Source organism: Notolepis coatsorum (genome assembly GCF_963971535.1).
Source record: "Notolepis coatsorum genome assembly, contig: SCAFFOLD_965, whole genome shotgun sequence".
Lineage (NCBI taxonomy): Eukaryota > Metazoa > Chordata > Actinopteri > Aulopiformes > Paralepididae > Notolepis > Notolepis coatsorum.
Window position 1 is genome coordinate 16709 of NW_028169942.1, and position 26469 is coordinate 43177.

Genomic DNA, 26469 nt, shown 5'->3' on the forward strand with positions numbered 1-26469 from the left:
ATGGAGAATTTGAAATTGTGCTTAAATTGTGTGTGTGTGTGTGTGTGTGTGTGTGTGTGTGTGTGTGTGTGTGTGTGTGTGTGTGTGTGTGTGTGTGTGTGTGTGTGTGTGTGTGTCCAGCTAAAGAGCATGCTCCACAACATCAACTTCTTCCTGGACTCTCTGGTGAAAGGAGACCTGAGGGAGGTCAAGGGGTGAGTTCTCATACTGTCTTCTAGCACACTACCCTACATACTTTATACCCTATACCCTACATCAGGGCTCTGAACTCGCGGCCCGCGGGCCAATTGCGGCCCGCTGGATGATATTTTGCGGCCCCCTACTTGACATCAAAGTAAAAAAAAAAAAAAAAAAAAAAAAAAATTGTGGGACTTGTACAGCACTTTGTTCAACTTTGTCAGTGCTGTAAAGTTTAAACCTTTTAAAATCTTAGACAAACAAAACACTTTGCTTTCATGAAATATTGTAAGCCGTCATTTGAGGCTTTATAAAAGCAGCACAATGAACACAAATCTGTCAGTGCCGAGTCCGACCTCATAACAAACGGCATTGCTTGTTGTAATTAACAAAGAGAGGCAAAGTTGATTTTGCAAAAAAAAAAAAAAAAAAAAAAAAAACATATATTTATATAATATTTGATGTGGCCCAGCCTCACCCAGACTCTACCTCCAGCGGCCCCCAGGTAAATTGAGTTTGAGACCCCTGCCCTACATACAAGGGGACCTGATAATAATGAATGGGGGTGTACTGTACTTCGATAGGTCATAGTTCCTACATGAAGCTGCTCAAAACAAGGTTGGTGGAATATCTTCAGTAACCAGGTCATGATTTCTGGAAAGAGAGAAATGTATTTTGTTGGTGTTTTGAGCGCCACAAACCATTGTATTGTGACGGCAGACATCTCTACTGCGGATATTTCCAAAACTAGGGCAAATCACACCAAAATGGATAGATGGATACAAATATACGTCTCCTTTAAGGTAGTGATAGTTTTGGATAGTTTTGAACTATTTCTCACTATCTTGTGTCAACCGTCCAGCCACAGACACCCAGCATTTGACTGTTAGTATGGTTTGTATGGTTATTGCTTGGTATGGTTAGTATGGTTATTGCTTGGTATGGCTAGTATGGTTATTGCTTGGTATGGCTAGTATGGTTATTGCTTGGTATGGCTAGTATGGTTATTGCTTGGTATGGCTAGTATGGTTAGTATAGTTAATAGGGTTAGTATGGCTAGTATGGTTGGTATGGTTGGTATGGTTAGTATGGTTAATATGGTTAGTATGGTTAGTATGGTTAATATGGTTAGTATGGTTAGTATGGTTAATATGGTTAGTATGGTTAGTATGGCTAATATGGTTAATATGGTTAATATGGTTAGTATGGTTAGTATGGCTAATATGGTTAGTATGGTTGGTATGGTTAGTATGGTTAATATGGTTAGTATGGTTGGTATGGTTCATATGGTTAGTATGGTTGGTATGGTTAGTATGGTTAATATGGTTATTATGGTTTGTACTGTATGTGTAGTATGGTTGGTATGGCTAATATGGTTGACACACAATACCATCCGCCCTACAAAACCACCTGTCTTCAATGACATAATCATTTCAACACCTTTCTACCCTCTGTTTTTTCTCTCTGTTGACCATTCTCTGTCTGCCTCTCCCTTCCTCCCCCTCTCTCTCTCTTCTCTCTCTCTCTCTCTCTCTCTCTCTCTCTCTCTCTCTCTCTCTCTCTCTCTCTCTCCCTCTCTCTCTCTCTCTCGCTCTCTCTCTCTCTCTCTCTCTCTCTCTCTCTCTCTCTCTCTCTCTCTCTCTCTCTCTCTCTCTCTCTCTCTCTCTCTCTCTCTCTCTCTCTCTCTCTCTCTCTCTCTCTCTTCTCTTTGCAGGACTTGAAGAAGCCCTTTGATAAGGCCTGGAGAGACTATGAAAGCAGATAGTGAGTGTTTTTACAGATGCCCACCTCCTCTAGACCACTATGGTCCAACCTTCTCTAGAGACCACTATGGTCCAACCTCCTCTAGACCACTATGGTCCAACCTCCTCTAGACCACTATGGTCCAACCTTCTCTAGACCACTATGGTCCAACCTTCTCTAGACCACTATGGTCCAACCTCCTCTAGACCACTATGGTCCAACCTCCTCTAGACCACTATGGTCCAACCTTCTCTAGACCACTATGGTCCAACCTTCTCTAGACCACTATGGTCCAACCTCCTCTAGACCACTATGGTCCAACCTTCTCTAGACCACTATGGTCCAACCTTCTCTAGACCACTATGGTCCAACCTTCTCTAGACCACTATGGTCCGACCTTCTCTAGAGACCACTATGGTCCAACCTTCTCTGTCTAGACCACTATGGTCCAACCTTCTCTAGACCACTATGGTCCGACCTTCTCTAGAGACCACTATGGTCCAACCTTCTCTAGACCACTATGGTCCAACCTTCTCTAGAGACCACTATGGTCCAACCTTCTCTAGAGACCACTATGGTCCAACCTTCTCTAGAGACCACTATGGTCCAACCTTCTCTAGACCACTATGGTCCAACCTCCTCTAGACCACTATGGTCCAGCCTCCTCTAGACCACTATGGTCCAACCTTCTCTAGACCACTATGGTCCAACCTTCTCTTCTAGACCACTATGGTCCAACCTTCTCTAGACCACTATGGTCCAACCTCCTCTAGACCACTATGGTCCAACCTTCTCTAGAGACCACTATGGTCCAACCTTCTCTAGACCACTATGGTCCAACCTCCTCTAGACCACTATGGTCCAGCCTCCTCTAGACCACTATGGTCCAACCTTCTCTAGACCACTATGGTCCAACCTTCTCTAGACCACTATGGTCCAACCTTCTCTAGACCACTATGGTCCAACCTTCTCTAGAGTCTAGACCACTATGGTCCAACCTTCTCTAGAGTCTAGACCACTATGGTCCAACCTTCTCTAGACCACTATGGTCCAACCTTCTCTAGAGACCACTATGGTCCAACCTTCTCTAGACCACTATGGTCCAACCTTCTCTTCTAGACCACTATGGTCCAACCTTCTCTAGACCACTATGGTCCAACCTCCTCTAGACCACTATGGTCCAACCTTCTCTAGAGACCACTATGGTCCAACCTTCTCTAGACCACTATGGTCCAACCTCCTCTAGACCACTATGGTCCAGCCTCCTCTAGACCACTATGGTCCAACCTTCTCTAGACCACTATGGTCCAACCTTCTCTAGACCACTATGGTCCAACCTTCTCTAGACCACTATGGTCCAACCTTCTCTAGAGTCTAGACCACTATGGTCCAACCTTCTCTAGAGTCTAGACCACTATGGTCCAACCTTCTCTAGACCACTATGGTCCAACCTTCTCTAGAGACCACTATGGTCCAACCTTCTCTAGAGACCACTATGGTCCAACCTTCTCTAGACCACTATGGTCCAACCTTCTCTAGAGACCACTATGGTCCAACCTTCTCTAGACCACTATGGTCCAGCCTTCTCTAGACCACTAGTTAGAGGTGTAACGATGCATCGAAATGCATCGATTCTAATGTGACGATTCAACTGCATCGATTTGAAAATGTTAGAATCGATTATAATCTAAATTAATCGAAAAAAAAAATAAAAAAAAAAAATATCAAATGTTTTTGTTTTGTATTGTCCTCTAAGAGCAACATTGGTTCACTTTGTTGCAAAGAAGCATCCTCTAAGAGCAATGTTGGTTCACTTTGTTGCAAAGAAGCATCCTCTAAGAACAATGTTGGTTCACTTTGTTTCAAATAAGTATCCTCTAAGAGCAATGTTATGGCATTTTCTGTTGAAAGTTACCAAGGGTTATGATCTTGACCCCATTGACTTATTATTTACAGTATAAATAAATATAAGTATAAGTATATCAGTATAAATATAACAAATTGATGCAGTTGAATTTCCAGTGATTAGTTTGTACTGTTATAACTTACTTACATCACTTACAGGAACAATGTGTGTGTGTGTGTGTGTGTGTGTGTGTGTGTGTGTGTGTGTGTGTGTGTGTGTGTGTGTGTGTGTGTGTGTGTGTGTGTGTGTGTCAGTAAGCAGATCGATAAGGAGAAGAGAGAGCTAGCGAGGCAGTATGGGATGGTCCGCACCGAGGTGTCTGGAGGAGAAATCGCTGAGGAGCTGGAGAAGGAACGACGCATGTTTCAACTACACATGTGTGAGGTGAGATATACTCTGTCTGTCTGTCTGTCTGTCCGTCTGTCTGTCTGTCTGTCTGTCTGTCTGTCTGTCTGTCTGTCTGTCTGTCTGTCTGTCTGTCTGTCTGTCTGTCTGTCTGTCTGTCTGTCTGTCTGTCTGTCTGTCTGTCTGTCTGTCTGTCTGTCTGTCTGTCTGTCTGTCTGTCTGTCTGTCTGTCCGTCCGTCTGTCTGTCTGTCTGTCTAAATTATGAAACTACACACACTCACCTCTCCCCTTTCTCCCTCTTTCTCTCTCTCTCTCTCTCTCTCTCTCTCTCTCTCTCTCTCTCTCTCTCTCTCTCTCTCTCTCTCTCTCTCTCTCTCTCTCTCTCTCTCTCTCTCTCTCGTTCTCTCCATCAGTACCTGATCAAAGTGAATGAGATTAAGACGAAGAGGGGAGTGGATCTTCTTCAGAACCTCATCAAACATTATCACTCTCAGAACAAGTAGGTCTCACACACACACACACACACACACACACACACACACACACACACACACACACACACACACACACACACACACACACACACACACACACACACACACACACACACACACACACACACACACACACACACACACACACACACACACACACACACACACACACACACACACACACACACACACACACACACACACACACACACACACATTTAGAATAATTTTTTTTTTATGACTTATATTTTATTAAGTTTTCTTTTTTCTTTTTGCACACAGTACTTCAGGACAATACAAATTAATGATGACATATATCTTGTGAATCAACATGGGTCAGTCCTGAAGGACAACACACACACCTAGACCACTAACGTCTAGGCTACAATGACACCCCCCCCCCCACATAAAAAAAAAAAAAAAAACACAAACGAAAAATTCAAAAAAAACTAAACCCGAAAATAGAATGAAAAGTAATAACAAAACAAAAAGAAACAACAAGAAACTAAAAAAAAATCGACTACATTACATCGAAAATAAAGCTACCACTTTGACTGCCTAAAAACGATTTACAACGTCTTTGCTGGAGATGCTAAAGTTGCCGGGGGACGCTGTAAGTCGTCTTTATATCAATATTTCAAAAATCTGCGATCTGATCCATAATGTCCCTCCGTTGGCCTGAGAACCACCAGCAGGACCCACTGAGCTCTCTGGCGGTTCAGGAGCGCCATCTGGTGGCCGATCGCGCAACCGCTTAACAGGAAGCACAGTGGAGGTTGTGCTAGATGTCTGTATTGCTTCCGGCCACTCGGGATAGGTTCCGGCACTCTAGCTCGTCACTCTACATAGCGATCGATTGCCAATAACTCGATAAACAACATGATTTGGACGTATATACCATTATACAAGCTGGAGATGGACCGGGTAATAATATATCCCATAATGATAAAATTTCTGCTCGACGATGATCGCCCAACGGCGCGCGGAGACTGGGGTGAGTTTCAGCGTGTAACGTTACCATCTTCGATACTAACTGCTTTTATCAACATTTGACCCACATTAGATGATTGGTATAACGCTGCCCACGGAATTATAAACGCCCCCTCGCCCATCCGGTCAACATCAGATGACGTGTAGTAACTTCTAGAAGTACGTCTAGTTGGAATTTTTTATATCGCGCTGATTGCCATCAAACTGTATTTCATCATCAATATAATGCATTTGGGGCTATATATCACGTTCTGGAGAAAGCTGCAGAAAGAGATGAAAACATACTTATACATTAGACCATACTTTACTATGAATATGTGAATGAAAAAGTTTAACGTTGCTACACAATGAACAATACATATAGGACTTTGAATGGGCCCTAATAATGGCAATGTAGCAATAGAATTTAAAAAGTTATAGCCCTGCAAAGAAGGGGACTTTCTCCATAGACAAATAGCGCTGGCAATCTATGGTATATCATTAATTTAACCCATGGCAGCCAAAGTGTTAATACATAGAGCCAATCTTGTCGACATAAACATGATGCATTTGTCAGGTATTATATAATCATGTGCATCGTCGCTGTCTTAGGCAAGTGTGCCCGCCCTCCAGTTATAGTGAGTGAAATTGCAGATATTTCCCCCATTTGCTAATATATTTTTCTCCTTTCTCTCCTAAACTAAAAGATATTTTCTCATAGGCAGCTACCCTACCCAGTTCTCCACTCCACTCTCGAAATGACGGGCCTTCTGGTGCCTTCCAGCCTCTCATTATTATCTGTTTGCCTATCATAATACTAGTCTGAATCCAATCAGCTAGGGGCTTTGCGATATGGTTAAGACTGCAGGGATCCCCCAGGATATATAAACCAGAGCAGAACTCATACTCCTTCCCTGTGACCTCTGTGATGTAGTCATGGATGTTTCGGACATGACCAAAGTGCATGGACTAGGTCCCCCTCCCCTGTCTGACATTTCCAGCAATCTGGGTTCTCTTTCAGGCCCAGTGTATACATTCTAGAGGGGGTCCAATAAATGCGGTGGAAGATCTTGAATTGTATTAGCCTTGTTCTAATATCCCTGGACACCTGTTTGGGGATCCCCGAGATTATATCCCAGTCCTCTTCCTCAAATGTGACCCCTAGGTCCTTTTCCCAGACTATTTTGAGAGCAGAGGAGATCCCACTGCCCTCCCTGTCGATAAACATGGAGTAATAAACAGAATTGTCCCAACCCAGAAATAGCCAAAATCTTTTTCAGCAGGTCTGTACCCTGGGGGAGGGTCTGTGGAGAGCCAAATGTGCTTATGAGAAGATGCCTCAATTGTAAATATCTCCAAAATTGATTGTTGGCCAGATGATATTGTTGGATCAGTTTTTCAAATGATTTTAATGCATCGTCTTCATAGAGGTCCCCCAGGGAGAGGATGCCTTTGTCTATCCATTCCTTCCACATAAAGGGGGATCTGCCTATACACAGTTTGGGGTTAGCCCATATACCTGCTGATAGGCATAAATTTGAATTGATATGGAAGATACAGGACACCTTCTTCCATACGGCCTGTAAGTGAGAGATAATAGGGTGAGTTCGGGCAGTTGGTGGTAATTTAGCTATGATATACGACAGTGGGGGCAGCAGTGTATATACCGACTGCTCCATTATGTACCATGGAGGCGCTCTCTCAGGGGGCAGGGCCCACTGTGTCATATGCCTGAAACTGTAAGCGTAATGATATAGTGATAATTTGGGGAGACCCAGACCACCTCTGTCCACAGGCTGTTGTAGTTTACCAATACGCATCCGGGGACTTTTACCGTTCCACAGGAATGTGTTGCATAATCTGTCAAATTGTTTAAAATACTTGCTAGGTATTGCTATCGGCAGTGACTGGAGGAGGTAGTTTACTCTGGGAATGCAGTTCATCTTAAGAACATTGACCTTGCCCCATAGTGACAAGAAAAGGGGAGCCCATCTCTTTACATCCGCTGAAATTTTGCCTAGTAGTGGGTCAAAGTTGACCCTAACAATGTCCTTTACTTGCCTGGGGAAAAGGATCCCTAGATACCGAATACCCTTTTCAGGCCACTGAAAGGAGCCATCTTTAAATAATGATTTGGGGCAGTAGGACGTTAGGGGAAGAGCCTCCGACTTCGACCAATTAACCTTATAACCTGAAAATCTTGAGAACGTATCTATTGTCTTGAGTAGTGCGGGTACAGCATTGCCTGGGTCTGTAACAAAAAGCTAAATATCATCTTCATAAAGCATACGTTTTTGGGCCGTGCCCACCACTGTTACTCCAGGGAAACTTGGGTCCTTACGTATAGCTGCTGCCAAGGGTTCAAGCGCTAAACAGCAAAGGAGAAAGGGGCGAACCTTGGCGTGTCCCACGGCCTAGCTTGAAATATGAGGAGATTATCCCATTTGTTTGCACCGCTGCCTCCGGTTGGTTATACAACAGCTCCACCCATTTTATAAAGGTCCGACCGAATCCAAACGCCTCCAGGGTTGCAAATAAGTAATCCCATTCTACGCTATCAAACGCCTTTTCAGCGTCCAGTGAGATGGCGGCAGTTGGTTCATTATCGTTACTGACTGCCCACATTACATTTATAATGTAACGTTATCAGCCGAATTTCTTTTGCGAATAAACCCAACTTGGTCAGGATGCACCAGGGAGGATATTACTCCATCCAGACGGTTTGCAAGTATTTTGGAAAGCACTTTTACATCCTGGGAAATCAGGGAAATTGGACGATAGTTCTTGCACTTGGAGGGTTCCTTATCTTTGTTCAATATTAGAGATATTAAAGGGGACATGTACTATAAATGTCATTTTTCAGTCTCTAGCATTGTATTATAGTAATAGGAGTTAGTATCAATGTGTTTTAGTCTCTAAATACCATATTGGCGGATTGCTCTGATTCAGCTCAGATAATTTCCTGCTCCAGTAAATTAGTCCATCCTGATTTGAAGGCCTGAGTCACGTCATTCAGGCTCTGGGTAGAAGACAGTGATGTGATTGGCTCTGTGGTTGTAGCTAATGCCCGCCCACTTCCTCATACTGCGAGGCAGATTGAAACCCGACACCTCTGCATACTCTGGAGGGAGAGAGAGAGAGAGAGATAGAGAGGGAGAGACAGAGAGAGAGAGAGAGAGGGAGACAGAGAGAGAGAGGGAGGGAGCACTTGGGGGGGGGGGGGGGGGCCTGCCGCGCCACACGGGAGAGGGGAGGAAGGGAGGCCCCCCCCCCCACACAAGCTGCCGCAGGGAGAGAAAAAACGAAAGGAAGAGACAGCCTGTCTTTTTCTCTCTCTCTCTCTCTCTCTCTCTCTCTCTCTCTCTCTCTCTCTCTCTCTCTCTCTCTCTCTCTCTCTCTCTCTCTCGCACCCCCCCCCCTCTCTCTCTCTCTCTCTCTCTCTATCTCTCTCTGTCTACCAGTCGCAGACTGTGTGGACTGACTGTCACTCAAAGTGCTTATGGGCGGAGCCAGGCCATAACAGCCTGAAATCATGGAGCTGAAAAATGATGGTTTTGAGTACTTGATTAGAAATATAAAACAATGCATTTAAAAAAAAAAAAACCTTACAGATGTCTTCAATAGACTAACAGGAATTGTGTAAAGTTGCCCAAATAGTGCTAGGAATAGCAGTACATGTCCCCTTTAAGGCCTGTGATAGGGTGGGGGGTAAATGGCCTCTATCCAAAGCTTCAGTATACATACTCTGCAGTAGAGGTGTCAACTCTGTTGGGAAGCATTTAAAGAACTCAGCTGTAAGACCATCAGGCCCGGCGCTTTACCGGACGGCAATTTCCTGATAACCTCTGCTATTTCATCCTCTGTTATTGGGGCGTCTAGATACTCACGTTGACCCGCGTCTAATGTAGGGAGATCCAGCCCGCTAAAAAATAAAGGAATTTCCTGCTGTGTCGCCTTGGAAGAGGAAGTGTAAAGACCCATGTAGAATTCTTTAAAAGCATTGTTAATATCACTAGCCTTAGTCACAACGGCTCCCCCCTGTACCTGGATAGCCGAAATAGTGGATGATGACTCCTTGTGTTTAATATACCTGGCCAGCAACTTCCCGGCTTTGTCCCCCGATTCAAAGTAATTCTGCTAAACAATCCAAACTCAACCTTCTGCGAAAGAATACAATTATACTCATACTTTAATTGAGTTACAAGCCTTAGGTTATTTGGTGATATTATTTGTTTGAGCTGTCCCTCCGCTACCAGCAGCCTTTTTTCTAAATCACCAATTTTTTTGGCGTTCTGCTTTTTCTTATATGATGCATATTGAATTACGTAACCCCTCACAAAAGCCTTCAGAGCTTCCCAAGCAACCCCCGCGGATGGCGCGGAAGGAACATTTGTCTCTATATACATATCAATCTGACTTTTCAGCATGGCTTTAAAGTCGATATCCTGCAGTAGAGACAAGTTAAATCTCCATCTAGAGGACCTCTTTGCCCGGTCAATGGGGAGCAGCTCAAGGGTCACCCTTGCATGATCTGACACTATAATGTTGCCAATTGAACAGGCCAATGTAGATGGGAGCAGGTCTTTAGAGATAAAAAAAAATAATCAAGCCTTGAGAATACACCGTGAACAGAAGAAAAAAAGTTATAAATAAATTATAGTCTCTCCCCTTAGGATTTAGCATACGCCAAGCATCCACAAGCCCCAGGGCAGAACACATTCCTCCCACTGTGGAAATTGATCTGGGGGGGTCTAGCAGTGGTTGGTGTACTCCTATCCAGAACAGCATCCATAGCAATATTCATGTCCCTAGCCCATATGATTGGATAGTCACCCATGTCATTTAATTTACATTCCAGGTCAGTAAAAAACATTGGGACATCCCCATTAGGAGCATATGTATTGGCTAGAATAAATACTTTCCCCTGAATCTCAGCCAAAATAATAACAATCCTCCCTTCTTCATCTTTGAGCTCTCTCAGACATTTAAATTGCAGCTGTTTGTTCACTAGTATAATGACTCCCCTACTTTGACTGGTACCGGCACTGCAGAACACGTGACCCACCCATCCCTTACATAAACGCTTTGATTCTTCCAATGACAAATGGCATTCCTGCAAAAACATTATATCATACCTGGAGGGAGGATTTCAATTTATAAAGTACCTTGTTCCTCTTGATGACATTACCCAGACCATTTACATTCCATGTGGCGAGGCACAGTTTATTATTAAGTGATAAATAATATAAGTGAAGTATTTTTAACCATGTCGACAAACATGGAGCACTTGACAAAAAACAACAATAAGAAACACCGTGACACGCTGCAAACAAAACATAGCGTGATGAAAAAAAGACAAAAAAAAAAAAAACGAAAACAATGTTTTAGTACCATGACCCGTCGGTAGAGTGGTTCGCTCTGAGCGCCGACATTGTTTTGGCAAAAGTTTGAGCACGTTTGTCATAAAGTGACATCATTCATTCTCAATGAATTAGAGAGAGTCCAGCTTGTTAACGCTAAAGGAACGCTAAAGGAATGTTAAAGGACAGCCAGTAGGCTAGTAAAAGGAAAGGAGAAAAAAAATAATAAAAGAAAAAAGTATCTACCCCCGCTCGTCCATAACGAGCGAATATAGAACAAGTCATACCGCAAATGTCATACGTGGGGGAGAAATAGCAAATAACAAAGTGACTGCGTTATTCAATAGTCTTGTAGGCTAGTCCTCAGCTAGCTCACAGCCCCTACCCCTTACTGGCTCGGATGATTCCCTTTCGTACAGCTGCACTCAGCTGGACCTTGAACAGCTAGCAGCCATCCGACAAGCTAGCGAGCTAGCCAGCCAGCTAGCTCAGTGAACTTCGGATGAAATCCATGGCCTTCTTCGGGTTGTCAAAACGCCTGGATCCCTCGCCGGTGTCGATTCTGAGCGTGGCAGGGCGCTGCAAAGCAAATTTGACCTGACGTTCGTGTAGGGCTTTCTTGCAGTCTTTGAAGGCATCCCTCTTAGCCTGTGTGCCCCTGGAATAGTCAGGGAAAATCATGACTCGTTTTCCATTCCATCGCAGCTCCCCCTTCTCCTGCGAGGCGCTTAGGATCTTGTCTCTATCTCCCGAGCGAAAGAATCTTGCGATCAACGTGCGGCTACTGTTTCGGTCCTCCGGAGCGCGGCGGGGGACCGAAACAGTAGCCGCACATTGATCGCAAGATGTACCACCCCTTAGCGGGGGTAGTGATGCCCAGCAGCTCCGGTATGAGTTTCTCGAGAAAGGTAGTTGTGTCCCCCGTCTCGCTGCCCTCCGGGATCCCGACGAAGCGTAGGTTATTGCGTCTGCTTCTGTCCTCCATGTCGTCCATTTTCTCCCGGATAGCCTCCATCTCAGCTCTGGTAGCGGGTGGGTCAGCCTGTAGCTGTTTGTCGGCGTCCTCCAGAAAGCCCAGTCTTCCCTCCACGTCACTGATCCTTGACACGAGTGATGACAGTTTCCCTTCCATCGACATGGTGGCTTTGCGAATTTCACCCGAGCTTTGCATCTCCTTAGATATTTTCTTCAGGATTATAAAGATATTCGCTATGTCCTCCCCCGTCGAATTCGCACTTTCTTCTGTCGTAGGAGATTCGTCATCGCCATCTTGGTTTTGGTCCACGTTGGCACCCCCTGAGCGTAAGCCTTCCTTTTGGTGGATTTTTCTGTTTGCTCGCCATTTTCAAACTCCCAAAATGATCGCCCCTCTATGACGACTTTGTTGTGTCTATTTGCCGACTCCGGATACTATTTTCGGATATAAATATAAATGCCACTGCGAGCAGCTCTCTCTCAAGCGGCCATCTTCTTCACCGCGTCACGTGACCACTAGAATCTTTATGTATGTCCACATAAATACAATGTTTAAAGGACACAAATATTATCAATTGGACATTGTGGGTTATTCTGTTACATTCATGGCCAAATTGGCAATGGCAACCAAAGTTACACACACACACACACACACACACACACACACACACACACACACACACACACACACACACACACACACACACACACACACACACACACACACACACACACACACACACACACACACACACACACACACACACACACACACACACACACACACACACACACACACACACACACACATAGGATGATGAACCTGACCATCAACACACAGCTCATGGGTACAGATAGCAGTGTCTTCTCCTAATTGCGCGGCTGCCAATAATAGCTGACACTGAGCAATATCTTGCTAACTGTTTGGCTCTTCCCTTCGGAAGACCGGCCATCTGAAGGCCTCTAACACCCAACTTATGAACATGACCCAGGCTTCCAAATATGAAGACTAAAAGTGTACAGTTGTAGCCCAGTTGTGATATGGTATGCTCTAACAGTTGATTTTTTTTTTGATACTACAACATTTAGGTTGTAAAGGCTTCTTCTAGACTGTAGTCAAACGTACAGCCAACTTCTAGAATGAGAACCTCTGTAATATTCTCATTAACAACAACAACATCGGGGGTGTTTGCTGAAATATCAGAGAACAGTGAATTGTCACTACACAGATTGAACATACATGGCTTCACACTGGTGTGCTTATACAGCACTGTTGCATGTGACCCGAGTGTGGAACTGACACTGTCTGCCATCAGATCCACGATCCTATCATGCCTACAAATGTAGAGCCCTCTGTATGCGTGACAACCATTGAGGATGTGAGACATGGTTTCTGTTGTCTGTTCGTGACCGTGGTGTATGCAGTGTGGGCTATGACTGCCAGGGAGCCAGATGGAAAGGTTGAGCTTCGATGGTAAAACCTGTAGCCTAGCTTTTAAAGTGAAGATGATGATGCTCTCATCAATAGCTAAATTTTTAAAACACACACACACACACACACACACGCACACACACACACACACACACACGCACGCACACACACACACACACACACACACACGCACACACACACACACACACACACACACACACACGCACACACACACACACACACACACACACGCACGCACACACACACACACACACACACACACACACGCACGCACACACACACACACACACACACACACACACGCACACACAGACACACGTGTTCATGCATTCATTCATTCACTCATTCATAAACAAATACACACATGTACACACACACACACACACACACATGATCATGCACAAATGTGTCAGAATGTCAGTAATTTGTTTGTCTCTCACTCTCTGCCTCTCACTGTCTGTCTTTGTCTCTCTCTCTCTGTCTCTCTCTCTGTCTCTGTGTGTGTGCGTGTGTGTGTGTGTGTGTGTGTGTGTGTGTGTGTGTGTGTGTGTGTGTGTGTGTGTGTGTGTGTGTGTGTGTGTGTGTGTGTGTGTGTGTGTGTGTGTGTGTGTAGTTTCCTCCAGGAGTGTGTGTCGAGCACAGACAGGTTGAAACATTACATGGAGGATCTGAATGGAGTCCTGGCTACTGTGAGTTCACCCTGGTCACTCTCTCACTCTCTGGTCACTCTCTCACTCTCTGGTCTCTCTCACTCTCTGGTCACTCTCTCACTCTCTGCTCTCACTCTCTGGTCACTATCTCACTCTCTGGTCTCTCTCTCACTCTCTGGTCTCTCTCTCACTCTCTCACTCTCACACTCTCTGGTCTCTCTCTCACTCTACCTCTGACAAGAGACTACTAACCAGAGTCTATCATAAGACGTTATTCACACACCATACTCTCTTCTATTCAGAAGGTCTGCTCCACATGACCAGTCACTACAACCGCTACCAATACATGTGTGTGTGTGTGTCATGTGTGTGTCATGTGTGTGTGTGTCATGTGTGTGTGTGTGTCATGTGTGTGTGTGTCATGTGTGTGTGTGTGTCATGTGTGTGTGTGTGTGTGTGTCATGTGTGTGTGTGTGTGTGTGTGTCATGTGTGTGTGTGTCATGTGTGTGTGTGTGTCATGTGTGTGTGTGTGTGTCATGTGTGTGTGTGTGTCATGTGTGTGTGTGTGTGTGTGTGTGTCATGTGTGTGTGTGTGTGTGTGTGTGTGTGTGTGTGTGTGTGTGTCATGTGTGTGTGTCATGTGTGTGTGTGTGTGTGTGTGTGTGTGTGTGTGTGTGTGTATACAGATAAAGCAGCGTCAGGAGGAGGAGAGGAAGCGGTTGAGTTCATTGAGAGACCAGCTGAGACCCTCAGTCCTGACTGAACAGGTAGAAACTGTTTTATTATGTTTTGTTTTATTATGTTCCATTCTGTTCTGTTCCATTCTATTCTATTCTATTCTATTCTATTCTATTCTATTCTATTCTATTCTATTCTATTCTATTCTATTCTATTCTTATCTGCTCTGTTCTACTCTGTTCTGTTCTGCTCTGTTCTGCTCTGTTCTGTTCTGTTCTGCTCTGTTCTGCTCTGTTCTGCTCTGTTCTGCTCTGTTCTGCTCTGTTCTGCTCTGCTCTGCTCTGTTCTGCTCTGTTCTGTTCTGTTCTGTTCTGCTCTGTTCTGCTCTGTTCTGTTCTGCTCTGTTCTGCTCTGTTCTGCTCTGCTCTGTTCTGTTCTGTTCTGCTCTGTTCTGTTCTGTTCTGTTCTGTTCTGCTCTTTTCTGCTCTGCTCTGCTCTGTTCTGTTCTGCTCTGTTCTGTTCTGTTCTGTTCTGCTCTTTTCTGTTCTGTTCTGCTCTGTTCTGCTCTGTTCTGTTCTGCTCTGTTCTGCTCTGTTCTGCTCTGCTCTGTTCTGCTCTGTTCTGCTCTGTTCTGCTCTGTTCTGCTCTGTTCTGTTCTGTTCTGTTCTGTTCTGTTCTGCTCTTTTCTGCTCTGCTCTGCTCTGTTCTGCTCTGTTCTGTTCTGTTCTGTTCTGTTCTGTTCTGTTCTGTTCTGTTCTGTTCTGTTCTGTTCTGTTCTGTTCTGTTCTACTCTGCTCTGTTCTGTTCTGTTCTACTATGTTCTGTTCTGTTGTGATCTGATCTTATCTGTTCTGTTCTACTCTGTTCTGTTCTGTTCTGTTGTAGCTTGTATCTGTATATTCTCAGACATGAAGTTCTGTGGTCCACTGGTGCTCCTGTAATTATACTGTCAGCTATTATACTATATTATCCTAGCTGACAGTATAATTGTCACTCTATGTTACTAAGCATCATATAGTGGTACTTAGCATCCTCTAAGAGCAATGTTGGTTCACTTTGTTTCAAAGAAGCATTCTCTAAGAGCACTGTTGGTTCACTTTGTTTCAAAGAAGCATCCTCTAAGAGCAATGTTGGTTCACTTTGTTTCAAAGAAGCATCCTCCAAGAGCAATGTTGGTTCACATTGTTGCAAAGAAGCATCCTCTAAGAGCAATGTTGGTTCACATTGTTGCAAAGAAGCATCCTCTAAGAGCAATGTTGGTTCACATTGTTGCAAAGAAGCATCCTCTAAGAGCACTGTTGGTTCACTTTGTTGCAAAGGGTTTACTTTAAATAGACCCTGTATCCACAGTGGAAATAAGCTCCCCCCTGGTCTTTATTGTGTTCATCCTTTTAGTAATTTCCAACAACATGCTGCCTCCTGATGATGCTCCAATATTATATATATTGCATATTTATATATATTACATATTTATATATTTAACATATCTTAATTCAGTCAATAATGAATTTCAATCTATCAATCAATTGCTGTTGAGTGAAAGGGTAAATACCACTTGCTCTCATTGAAAAACACAAATAACAGTATTGATATATTTATTTAATTTCTGTGTGAAATTTTATATCAAAGCCATGTCTTTGACAAACAAAATCATACATTTTTACTAGCAATTTGACAATCGAGGCCTTTTGCACAGAATGGAATTCCCATTTTTCCTCCATGTTGGAAGAAACAGTGGTTGCTATGTGTTGACATATGAGAAATATATCAACAGAAATACATTGAAACCTCTAGCGCTGATAAATTAGGGCATTTTCTGTTGAAAGTTACCAATGGTGACCATCTACAGGCAGCCATGCTGGAAGAGAACTACACAAACATGCCATGCAAGGCCTCTCTCTGGAATCCTTCAGATGAAGAATCATATAACTCTGTGTTGAAATGTTTTGGACAGTCCGTGTTTTTGCAGTTATAAAGTCAATCCATATCACTTAGTAATTTATGTAATTTATAATAAAACACAAGATACTTGTGGCCTAATGATAAGGATAAGCACACAATAAATGCATTACTGCCAACTTCAACAGACCCACATGTCATATATCATAATAAAGTACTCAACCTCTACTGTCTTTAACTATGAATGAACACGACACTCTAACTTACCATCTTTAGATAATAAAGTACTCAACCTCTACTGTCTTTAACCTCTTAACAGGCACCCAGAAAAGTGGATTTTTTTTTACTTGAACTTGAGGACTGCATACTTTCTATGTAAAGCTTAGCTTTATACTTTATACGTGCACATGCATGGGCCTGGTCTCTTTAGAAAGATGACATTCTGAAGTTACTAATGCAAAAAAGGAAAATCACTTTTAGTGCTAATGAAATAGAGTAACAGAGGTCTGAACTTGAGTTGAACTTGAACTTGTGTACTCACATTTTTCTGTAGTGGTTGCAAGATTCCATATTACAATATTCCAATATATAAGCTGGAAAACACAGCGGTTCCATAGCCTGAAGTCTTATGTAGTACAGGTCCAAATTTTATGAAAATTCGTTCAGAAATGGGTCTTTGAGAGACGTCAGAGTAAAACCGACGACAAAAGAAAAGCGTTCCAAAATCCATTTCCGCTGTGTGTTCTGAAGTCTGAATCCCTTCAGGTTTTCGTTTGTCAACTTTCACCTAGTTCCCTACCCCACGTGGGGTATCGTTGGAAACGTACACTCGTTGGCTACAACGCTGACCAATAATTCTCACCATCAGCGGATGGTTGGAAGTTCTGGAGAGTCTGGAGTCCGGGGTGGTCATTTGACACGCGGCGCGTAAAAAGACGCTCGCCTGACATATTGTCATGTAACTCGAGAACCGAGGCAAGGATCTGATCAAGTGAGGTGGCGTTTGAACGGCAACAAATAGATCTTTCAAACGGTATACGTTCGGCGAAAAATGCAGCCCCGAGCCACTAGACACGCACAACGTGCCGTGACTTGCGCGCAAGTGCTTGTGAGCACATATACATCCCGGTGCACGTTATGTGGTTAACAATGAATGAACACAACCCTCTAACTTACCATCTTTAAATAATAATGTACACAACCTCTACTGTCTTTAACTCTGAATGAACTCTCTAATTTACCATCTTTTTTTCCCCAAATGTTTCATCTGAATGAAACCTTGTTAGTAGAGTTGTCCTCTTCCAGAGATCATCTTCATACTGGTCTGATCCTCTGGGTTTTCTGTCTTTTAATGTGTTTCCACTGCTGCCTCCTCTCACAGGCCAGGAGAGTGAGTTCTACTGTATACCTTACATACATGTATACTAGGGATGTCCGATATTATCGGCCTACCGATATTATCGGCCAATATCGGCATTAAAATGTGATATCGGAAAATATCGGTATCGGTTTTCAATTTTTTATTTTAATTTTTTTTACATTTCTATAACCTTTATTTACCCAGGCAAGCAAGTAAGAACAAATTCTGATTTTATTTATTGTCAAAAGTATGCATAATGTTGTGTTAATTCCACAACAAGAGATATGTAATGTTAATTACCTGAAATTATTCCATTTTTTGGGGGGGGGAAACTCTGCATATATCGGTATCGGTTGGTATCGGTTGATATCGGTATCGGAAATTAAGAGTTGGACAATATCGGTATATCGGTATCGGTAAAAAAGCCAATATCGAGCATCCCTAATGTATACGTCTATTGTCTTATACGCTTCTGTGTACATGTCTCACATATAAGTCTATTGTCTTATACGCTTCTGTGTACATGTCTCACATATAAGTCTATTGTCTTATACGCTTCTGTGTACATGTCTCACATATAAGTCTATTGTCTTATACGCGTCTGTGTACATTATCTCACATATAAGTCTATTGTCTTATACGCGTCTGTGTACATTATCTCACATATAAGTCTATTGTCTTATACGCGTCTGTGTACATTATCTCACATGTATACGTCTATTGTCTTATACGCTTCTGTGTTCATTATCTCACATATAAGTCTATTGTCTTATACGCGTCTGTGTTCATTATCTCACATATAAGTCTATTGTCTTATACGCGTCTGTGTACATTATCTCACATATAAGTCTATTGTCTTATACGCGTCTGTGTTCATTATCTCACATATAAGTCTATTGTCTTATACGCGTCTGTGTACATTATCTCACATATAAGTCTATTGTCTTATACGCGTCTGTGTACATTATCTCACATATAAGTCTATTGTCTTATACGCTTCTGTGTACATTATCTCACATATAAGTCTATTGTCTTATGTATACGCTTCTGTGTACATTATCTCACATATCTATATTAATAATTTCTTCTGTATGCTTTAATAAACCACTTCTACTACATGTCTCAGATTAGAGCTGCCGCGGTATTGATTCTTTCCTTGAGTAAATGAGTAAAGTTTTCAAAAAGAAAAAACATCAGTTTTAGCTCCATTTCACCCGTCCACATGTTTACAGTAATACTACAGACATATCCATATAGGTGGACAAGGTTCCTCGGTGTCTCCGACCTACATGACGTAGTTCTGGCACCTCATGAGGTAGATGAGGTACCTTTCATTGCATCGTATAATATACCACATTCACTTCTAATCAGCTGGTGTGAATCAATAAACATAACCATCCTAGTCTGCACTGCTCTGAAATGTTGCACTTTTCAAAACAAGTCAGAATAATCCCCTCACTGTCCAGAAGGTTTCTGCAGCTGCAGCCTTGTCCTCGCTGTGTCTCCACAACTCTCTGTGTTCACTTCCTCTCTCTCTCAGTTGCAAAGCACGATCTGGTCGATCTGGTGCACGCTCTGGTGCACGCTCTGGTGCACGTTCTGGTGCACGTTCTCGTGCACGTTCTGGCGCACGTCCTCCGGACGGGACGCGTGTAACTGTTCCGCAACAGTAAGTGACTTCCGGGGTAGGCCTGATTGGCCCCGACAGGCACGTGACGCGCAACTTTCTCTGCCGCGCGGCAGAGCTTGCGGAATGATGTAACCGTCCAAATCCGCTATGACTTCATTCAGCGCTTTAGCTCACCTCGCAGAGCAGCGGTCCTGCGATCCTGCGGTCCGTTGTTGACGAGTTCGAATCCCATCGAATTTATTTTTTTTAACGTGATTTTTTTTTAACGTGTATTCTTTCGCCGGTTAAGGTTAGGCATGGTTAAGGTTAAGGTTAGGCATTGTTTCGGAGTTGGTTAAGGTTAGAACGGTTAAGTTTAGGCGCTGTTAAGGAGCTGGTTAAGGTTAGAGTTTGTGTTAGAGAATGGCAATATTCTTTCTATGGTTAAGGTTAGGCATGGTTAAGGTTAAGGTTAAGGTTAGGCATTGTTTCGGAGTTGGTTAAGGTTAGAACGGTTAAGTTTAGGCGCTGTTAAGGAGCTGGTTAAGGTTAGAGTTTGTGTTAGAGAATGGCAATAGACAGCCTATTTCCGCGCGACAGCTCTCAGCAGCCTCGTTGCGCGTCCTGAGTTTGCCGCGTCACGTGCCTGTCGGGGCCAATCAGGCCTACCCGGAAGTCACTTACTGTTGCGGAACCGGTACACGCGGACGGGACGTCAACTGTGCAACTGTGGGTGGAGACTTTCGAACACACGGTGTGAAGAAAATAGGCTACATAATTATAATGATTATTACTTAACGCCATCAGTGATCAACCTTATACTCTGCGGCAGCTCTATCTCCCAGTCTGTTGTCTCAGTCGTTTCTGCTACTGTACATACTGTACCTCACATACAGGTCTGTTGTCTCTGTCGTTTCTGCTACATACTGTACCTCACATACAAGTCTGTTGCCTCAGTCGTTTCTGCTACATACTGTACCTCACATACAAGTCTGTTGCCTCAGTCGTTTCTGCTACATACTGTACCTCACATACAGGTCTGTTGTCTCTGTCGTTTCTGCTACTGTACATACTGTACCTCACATACAGGTCTGTTGTCTCAGTCGTTTCTGCTACATACTGTACCTCACATACAAGTCTGTTGTCTCAGTCGTTTCTGCTACATACTGTACCTCACATACAGGTCTGTTGTCTCAGTCGTTTCTGCTACATACTGTACCTCACATACAGGTCTGTTGTCTCAGTCGTTTCTGCTACATACTGTACCTCACATACAAGTCTGTTGCCTCAGTCGTTTCTGCTACATACTGTACCTCACATACAGGTCTGTTGTCTCAGTCGTTTCTGCTACATACTGTACCTCACATACAGGTCTATTGTCTTAGTCGTTTCTGCTACATACTGTACCTCACATACAAGTCTGTTGTCTCGGTCGTTTCTGCTACATACTGTACCTCACATACAAGTCTGTTGTCTCAGTCGTTTCTGCTACATACTGTACCTCACATACAGGTCTGTTGTCTCAGTCGTTTCTACTACTGTACATACTGTACCTCACATACAGGTCTATTGTCTTAGTCGTTTCTGCTACATATACTGTACCTCACATGCAAGTCTGTTGTCGTCTGTACTGTACTCTAACATGCATGTACCGTGTGTCTTGATATGTCTTTTACGTCGCTGCATGTCTACAGAAGTTGATGTTGTCTTGAAGCCATCAGTCTGTCAGGAGGCGTGAGTCATATATGTGTCTCCATCTGCTATTAACTGGCTTCATATAGGTCCTCAGAAAGAAAGAAAGTGTTCTTAAAATGTAAAATGTGCGTGTGTGTGTGTGTGTGTGTGTGTGTGTGCGTGTGTGTGCGTGTGTGTGTGCGTGTGTGTGTGTGTGTCCTACAGGACTCTCTGAGTAAGCAGGCAGCGTACAGCATGCACCAGCTTCAGGGGAACAAACAGTACGGGACGGAGAAGACTGGTTACCTGTATAAGAAGAGTGATGGGTACTGTATCTATCTATCTATCTATCTATCTATCTATCTATCTATCTATCTATCTATCTATCTATCTATCTATCTATCTATCTATCTATCTATCTATCTATCTATCTATCTATCTATCTATCTATCTATCTATCTATCTATCTATCTATCTATCTATCTATCTATCTATCTATCTATCTATCTATCTATCTATCTATCTATCTATCTATCTATCTATCTATCTATCTATCTATCTATCTATCTATCTATCTATCTATCTATCTATCTATCTATCTATCTGTCTGTCTGTCTGTCTGTCTGTCTGTCTGTCTGTCTGTCTGTCTGTCTGTCTGTCTGTCTGTCTGTCTGTCTGTCTGTCTGTCTGTCTGTCTGTCTGTCTGTCTGTCTGTCTGTCTGTCTGTCTGTCTGTCTGTCTGTCTGTCTGTCTGTCTGTCTGTCTGTCTGTCTGTCTGTCTGTCTGTCTGTCTGTCTGTCTGTCTTACACTCTCCTCTAATGACCTCTGACAAAACCGCCCTACTGTGTGTGTGTGTGTGTGTGTGTGTGTGTGTGTGTGTGTGTGTGTGTGTGTGTGTGTGTGTGTGTGTGTGTGTGTGTGCGTGTGTGTGTGTGTGTGTGTGTGTGTGTGTGTGTGTGTGTGTGTGTGTGTGTGGTTTTTTCAGACTGAGGAAGATGTGGCAGAAGAGGAAGTGCACAATTCAGAACTGTTACCTAACCATCGCCCATGGAACTGTGAGTTTATAGTATGTGTGTGTGTGTGTGTGTGTGTGTGTGTGTGTGTGTGTGTGTGTGTGTGTGTGTGTGTGTGTGTGTGTGTGTGTGTGTGTGTGTGTGTGTGTGTGTGTGTGTGTGTGTGTGTGTGTGTGTGTGTGTGTGTGTGTGTGTTGTGCTACCTAGTGCTACTAGTGTTGTTCTGCAGCAAAGTGTAATGCTTTACCTTTAAAGGCCCAATCCATGATCCATTCTGGAATCTACACGTGAGCAAATGGCTGGTGGCCCTACCACCAAAGAGTGGAGACATGTTTTAATGATCTAGTTGACTGACTAAGCTCTTTTAAATGAGGACTAACACTAAACAACAGGAGAATATGTGTTTTTAATCATATCTGCTGTATCTTATAGCTTTAAAAGGTTGGTTTACATGTTTAATGTTTGTAAACACTGCAGTAATGCTAAGGGGTTGAGAGAGCAGCACACCTGGGAGTGAGGTCTCTTGGTGTCGGACAACGAACTGAGCAGCTTGTACCTGTCGGACTCATAGGTAGCTTAGCATAGCTAACCCATGTGTATAGACTAAATGGCGTGGGCTATGGCCAAACAATAGCCTGTACAATAAAGAACTGTTTCCCCTCCTCCTCCTCTTTTAGAATTAATTACCTCTTTCGGTGAGCTATCCGGATACACAATTAACTGGACAAAGAGTGACTTTATGCCTCTTTCTGACACCTTCACTCCCGGTTTCCTGGAAAATCTCCCATTCAAATTGGCAAAAGATCGCCTCACCTATCTTGGTCTGACCATACCCAAAGATCCTAAATTAATATTTAAATTGAACTAAAACAATGCATTGCAAAATTGGAAAGTGCTACCCCTCTCCATGATAGGCCGCATAAACTCTGTCAAGATGGTTTCTCTCCCCAGATTCCTATACCTTTGTCAAAATCTTCCCATCTTTCTCACAAAGTATTTTTTCAAAAAACTGAACTCTGTAATTCTGTCTTACATCTGGAATTATAAGAATCACAGAATCTCAAAAATGCACTTGCAAAAACCTAAATCTGAGGGAGGGCTGGCCTTGTTGCCAGTATTTAGGCACTACTACTGGGCTGCCAATGTAAGGGCTCTGATGTACTGGTGGTAGGGGACAACAGGTGAACTGACTCCTGGGGCCCCCTTGTGGCTGAGAATGGAGGCTAATTCCCTTGTTAACTCATCCTTGCCAGCTATGTTATTTGTCAAACCAGGGGTACCCGGGATCTTAAGAAGCTTGAAACTAAGTTTTGTCGTGGAAAACTGTGTCATTGATCTGATTTGATAAATTTTTAATCAAATCAGGGGTGTTTTGAGCCTACCAGATGTTTCTGTCCATGCACCAATCTGTTTTAATCACACTTTTTCGGCTCCATGGACAGACAGGGGTTACCTTGCCTGGAGTGGGAAGGGGCTAACTTCCATTAAGGACTTATACATAGACGGTCACTTTGCATCCTTCGATCTACTAAAGAGGAAGTTTGAGTTGCCCGGCACCAACTGGCTCAGATTTTTACAAGTCAGAAATTATGTTAGATCCAAAGTTCAGGCTTTTGAAGAGCTCCCAATTGAACATTCTTTCTTTGATATATTGCTGAGCCCTCCCCACTCCAAGCACCTCATCTCTAGGTTTGTATGTCTGTTTGACAACTGTAATATGGCCTCTACTGAGAAGATTAAGGAACAATGGCAGGAGGAACTCGGTATTGATCTGTCTGATATTGTATGGGATAGGAGTCTGTCTATAGTACAACTTGGCTCAGTCAATAGTAGACACCAGCTGATCCAATTTAAAGTTGTGCATCGTCTCCACTACTCCAAGCATAGATTGCACAAGATCTACCCCTCTGTTTCACCACTGTGTGACAGGTGCCAGGTATCAGAGGGTACACTTTCTCATGCCTTCTGATTTTGCCCCTCACTAACAGGATTCTGGGCCAAAATATTTGACTGGTACCCTAAGGCCTACAAGATAACTCTACAGCCGGGGGAAGAGCTCGCCATCTTCGGCTGCTCTGAGTCCTCTCTGAGCTTTCCTACAGCTGTGCAACAATCTTTGACACTGGGGACAACGGTTGCTAAAAAACAAATACTGAAGGAGTGGAAGTCCTCCTCAGCACCTTCTTTCCAACTGTGGATGGCGGACATGACCTCTGTTATACGGATGGAGAGACTAAGGTTCCTGAGAACCGATTCACTTAAAAGGTTTTCAAAAATCTGGGACCCGTTCTTAGCCTATCTCGATGAGGCTAGAGGCGGCAGCTGATTCGCCCGTCTGATCTCACAGTCCCCCTATGAGGGACCCCAAACACAATATTTCTCAGTCATGTATGGCTGGTAACCGTGTTGTAATAGCAAATGTGAAAAAATTGTTATTATTATTATTTTCTCTTTAATGCATTTTTTTTTTACTTTCACTGTCTGAGTGTGTTTGTCTGTCATGTTGGTATACTGTTTGTCATGTTTGTACAATGTTCTGAACAATTTTAAATAAAATATATAAAAAATAAATAAATAAATAAATAAAATATTCCTCAATGGGAGAAGAGGGGGGAGTTCATACTCTGGAAGATATATACGATAAAAACGCTCTTCAAGCATTTCAGGACCTAAAAGAATTTTATGATATACCTGGTGAATCATTCTTCCTTTACCTTCAATTTAGGTCGGCGCTCAGGGCCCACGGTGTAGCGTGGGCTCAGGCGTTGCACCCACACCCTTTTGTCAGGCTTATCGGTAACAGGGCAACCACAAGAGGGTTTGTCTCAGATTTGTATATATACGTTTAATCAAATCCACATATAAAAGTTTAACATACAATCTGGCGAGGGGACGTCCCAGAGTTAGACCCTGAGTTTGACTGGGACGACGTTTGGACAAATGCTATATTAGCCTCCCACAACCCTAATCACCAACAAATTAATTTTAATTACATTCATAGGACGTATCTCACACCTAGGAAACTGTTTGCTATGGGACTGGTGGCCGACTCCCGGTGCACTTTATGCTCTCTGAGAGCCACCGGCACATAATGCATATGGTCTGGGAGTGCCCACCAGTGGCCCATTTCTGGAAATCTATAGCAGCTAGACTCTCTGGCATCTGTAACATATCGATTCCACTCACGGCAGCAACATTACTTCTAAACGATATATCTTCACTACCAACATCCATACAACAGAAAATAATTATTCTGGCAGGCGTTACAGCAGCCAAAAAAACGTATCGCTATGAGATGGAAAGAACCTGAGAATCTCACGGTAATTCACTGAGACATTGTCTATTTGGAGATATCGACTGCTCGGGTGGTTGGGGTGGGACAAGCAGGTATAGAATTGTGGACCGCTGTTGGTCAAGAGCTCAATGTAGCAGCGGAGTGGGGGTGGGGAGGAAGTGTGAAATGACTAATGTCTAGTGTCTAATGTTTTAAGTTTTAAGTCTGTATTTGTTATTTTTATTGTCTTGTCATTATTATTATTATTATTATTATTATTATTATTATTATTATTATTATTATTATTATTATTATTATTATTATTATTATTATTATTATTATTATTATTATTATTATTATTATTATTATTATTATTATTATTATTATTATTGTTGATGTCAATGTGGTGTTTGTTGTTGTATATAAAACAATTTTAAATACAAATTTGATAAATAAGAAAGAAAGAAAAACTGTTTCCGTGGAATACCGCGTGGACTTCGACTCCCTGCTGCCGAGGTCGCTACAGTATTTTGAATGACTGATCCTATTTTGTGTACTGTCTGTCGTAGGCCTAGGAATAACGTAGTTACCATGGCAACAACACTAACATTAGCTCCGTGGTCAGCCAGGGCTTTAATAACGTAGTTACCATGGCAACAACACTAACGTTAGCTCCGTGGTCAGCCAGGGCTTTAATAACGTAGTTACCATGGCAACAACACTAACATTAGCTCTGTGGTCACTCAGCCAGGGCTTTAATAACGTAGTTACCATGGCAACAGCACTAACGTTAGCTCTGTGGTCACTCAGCCAGGACTTTAATAACGTAGTTACCACGGCAACAGCACTAACGTTAGCTCTGTGGTCACTCAGCCAGGGCTTTAATA

General features: G+C 43.1%; 1 protein-coding gene across 1 annotated transcript in view; it reads left to right on the forward strand.

The window, feature by feature from the left end:
- LOC311248644 (arf-GAP with SH3 domain, ANK repeat and PH domain-containing protein 1-like) overlaps positions 1–26469 on the forward strand; it is a gene marked incomplete at its 3' end in the record, with an annotated part of 66834 nt that overhangs the window by 6006 nt on the left and 34359 nt on the right. Inside the window, 9 exon segments of the mRNA XM_084339498.1 lie at positions 121–187; positions 190–194; positions 1892–1941; positions 4081–4210; positions 4586–4671; positions 14037–14112; positions 14761–14841; positions 21520–21620; positions 22281–22350. Of these exon segments, the coding sequence (XP_084195624.1) occupies positions 121–187; positions 190–194; positions 1892–1941; positions 4081–4210; positions 4586–4671; positions 14037–14112; positions 14761–14841; positions 21520–21620; positions 22281–22350 (666 nt within the window).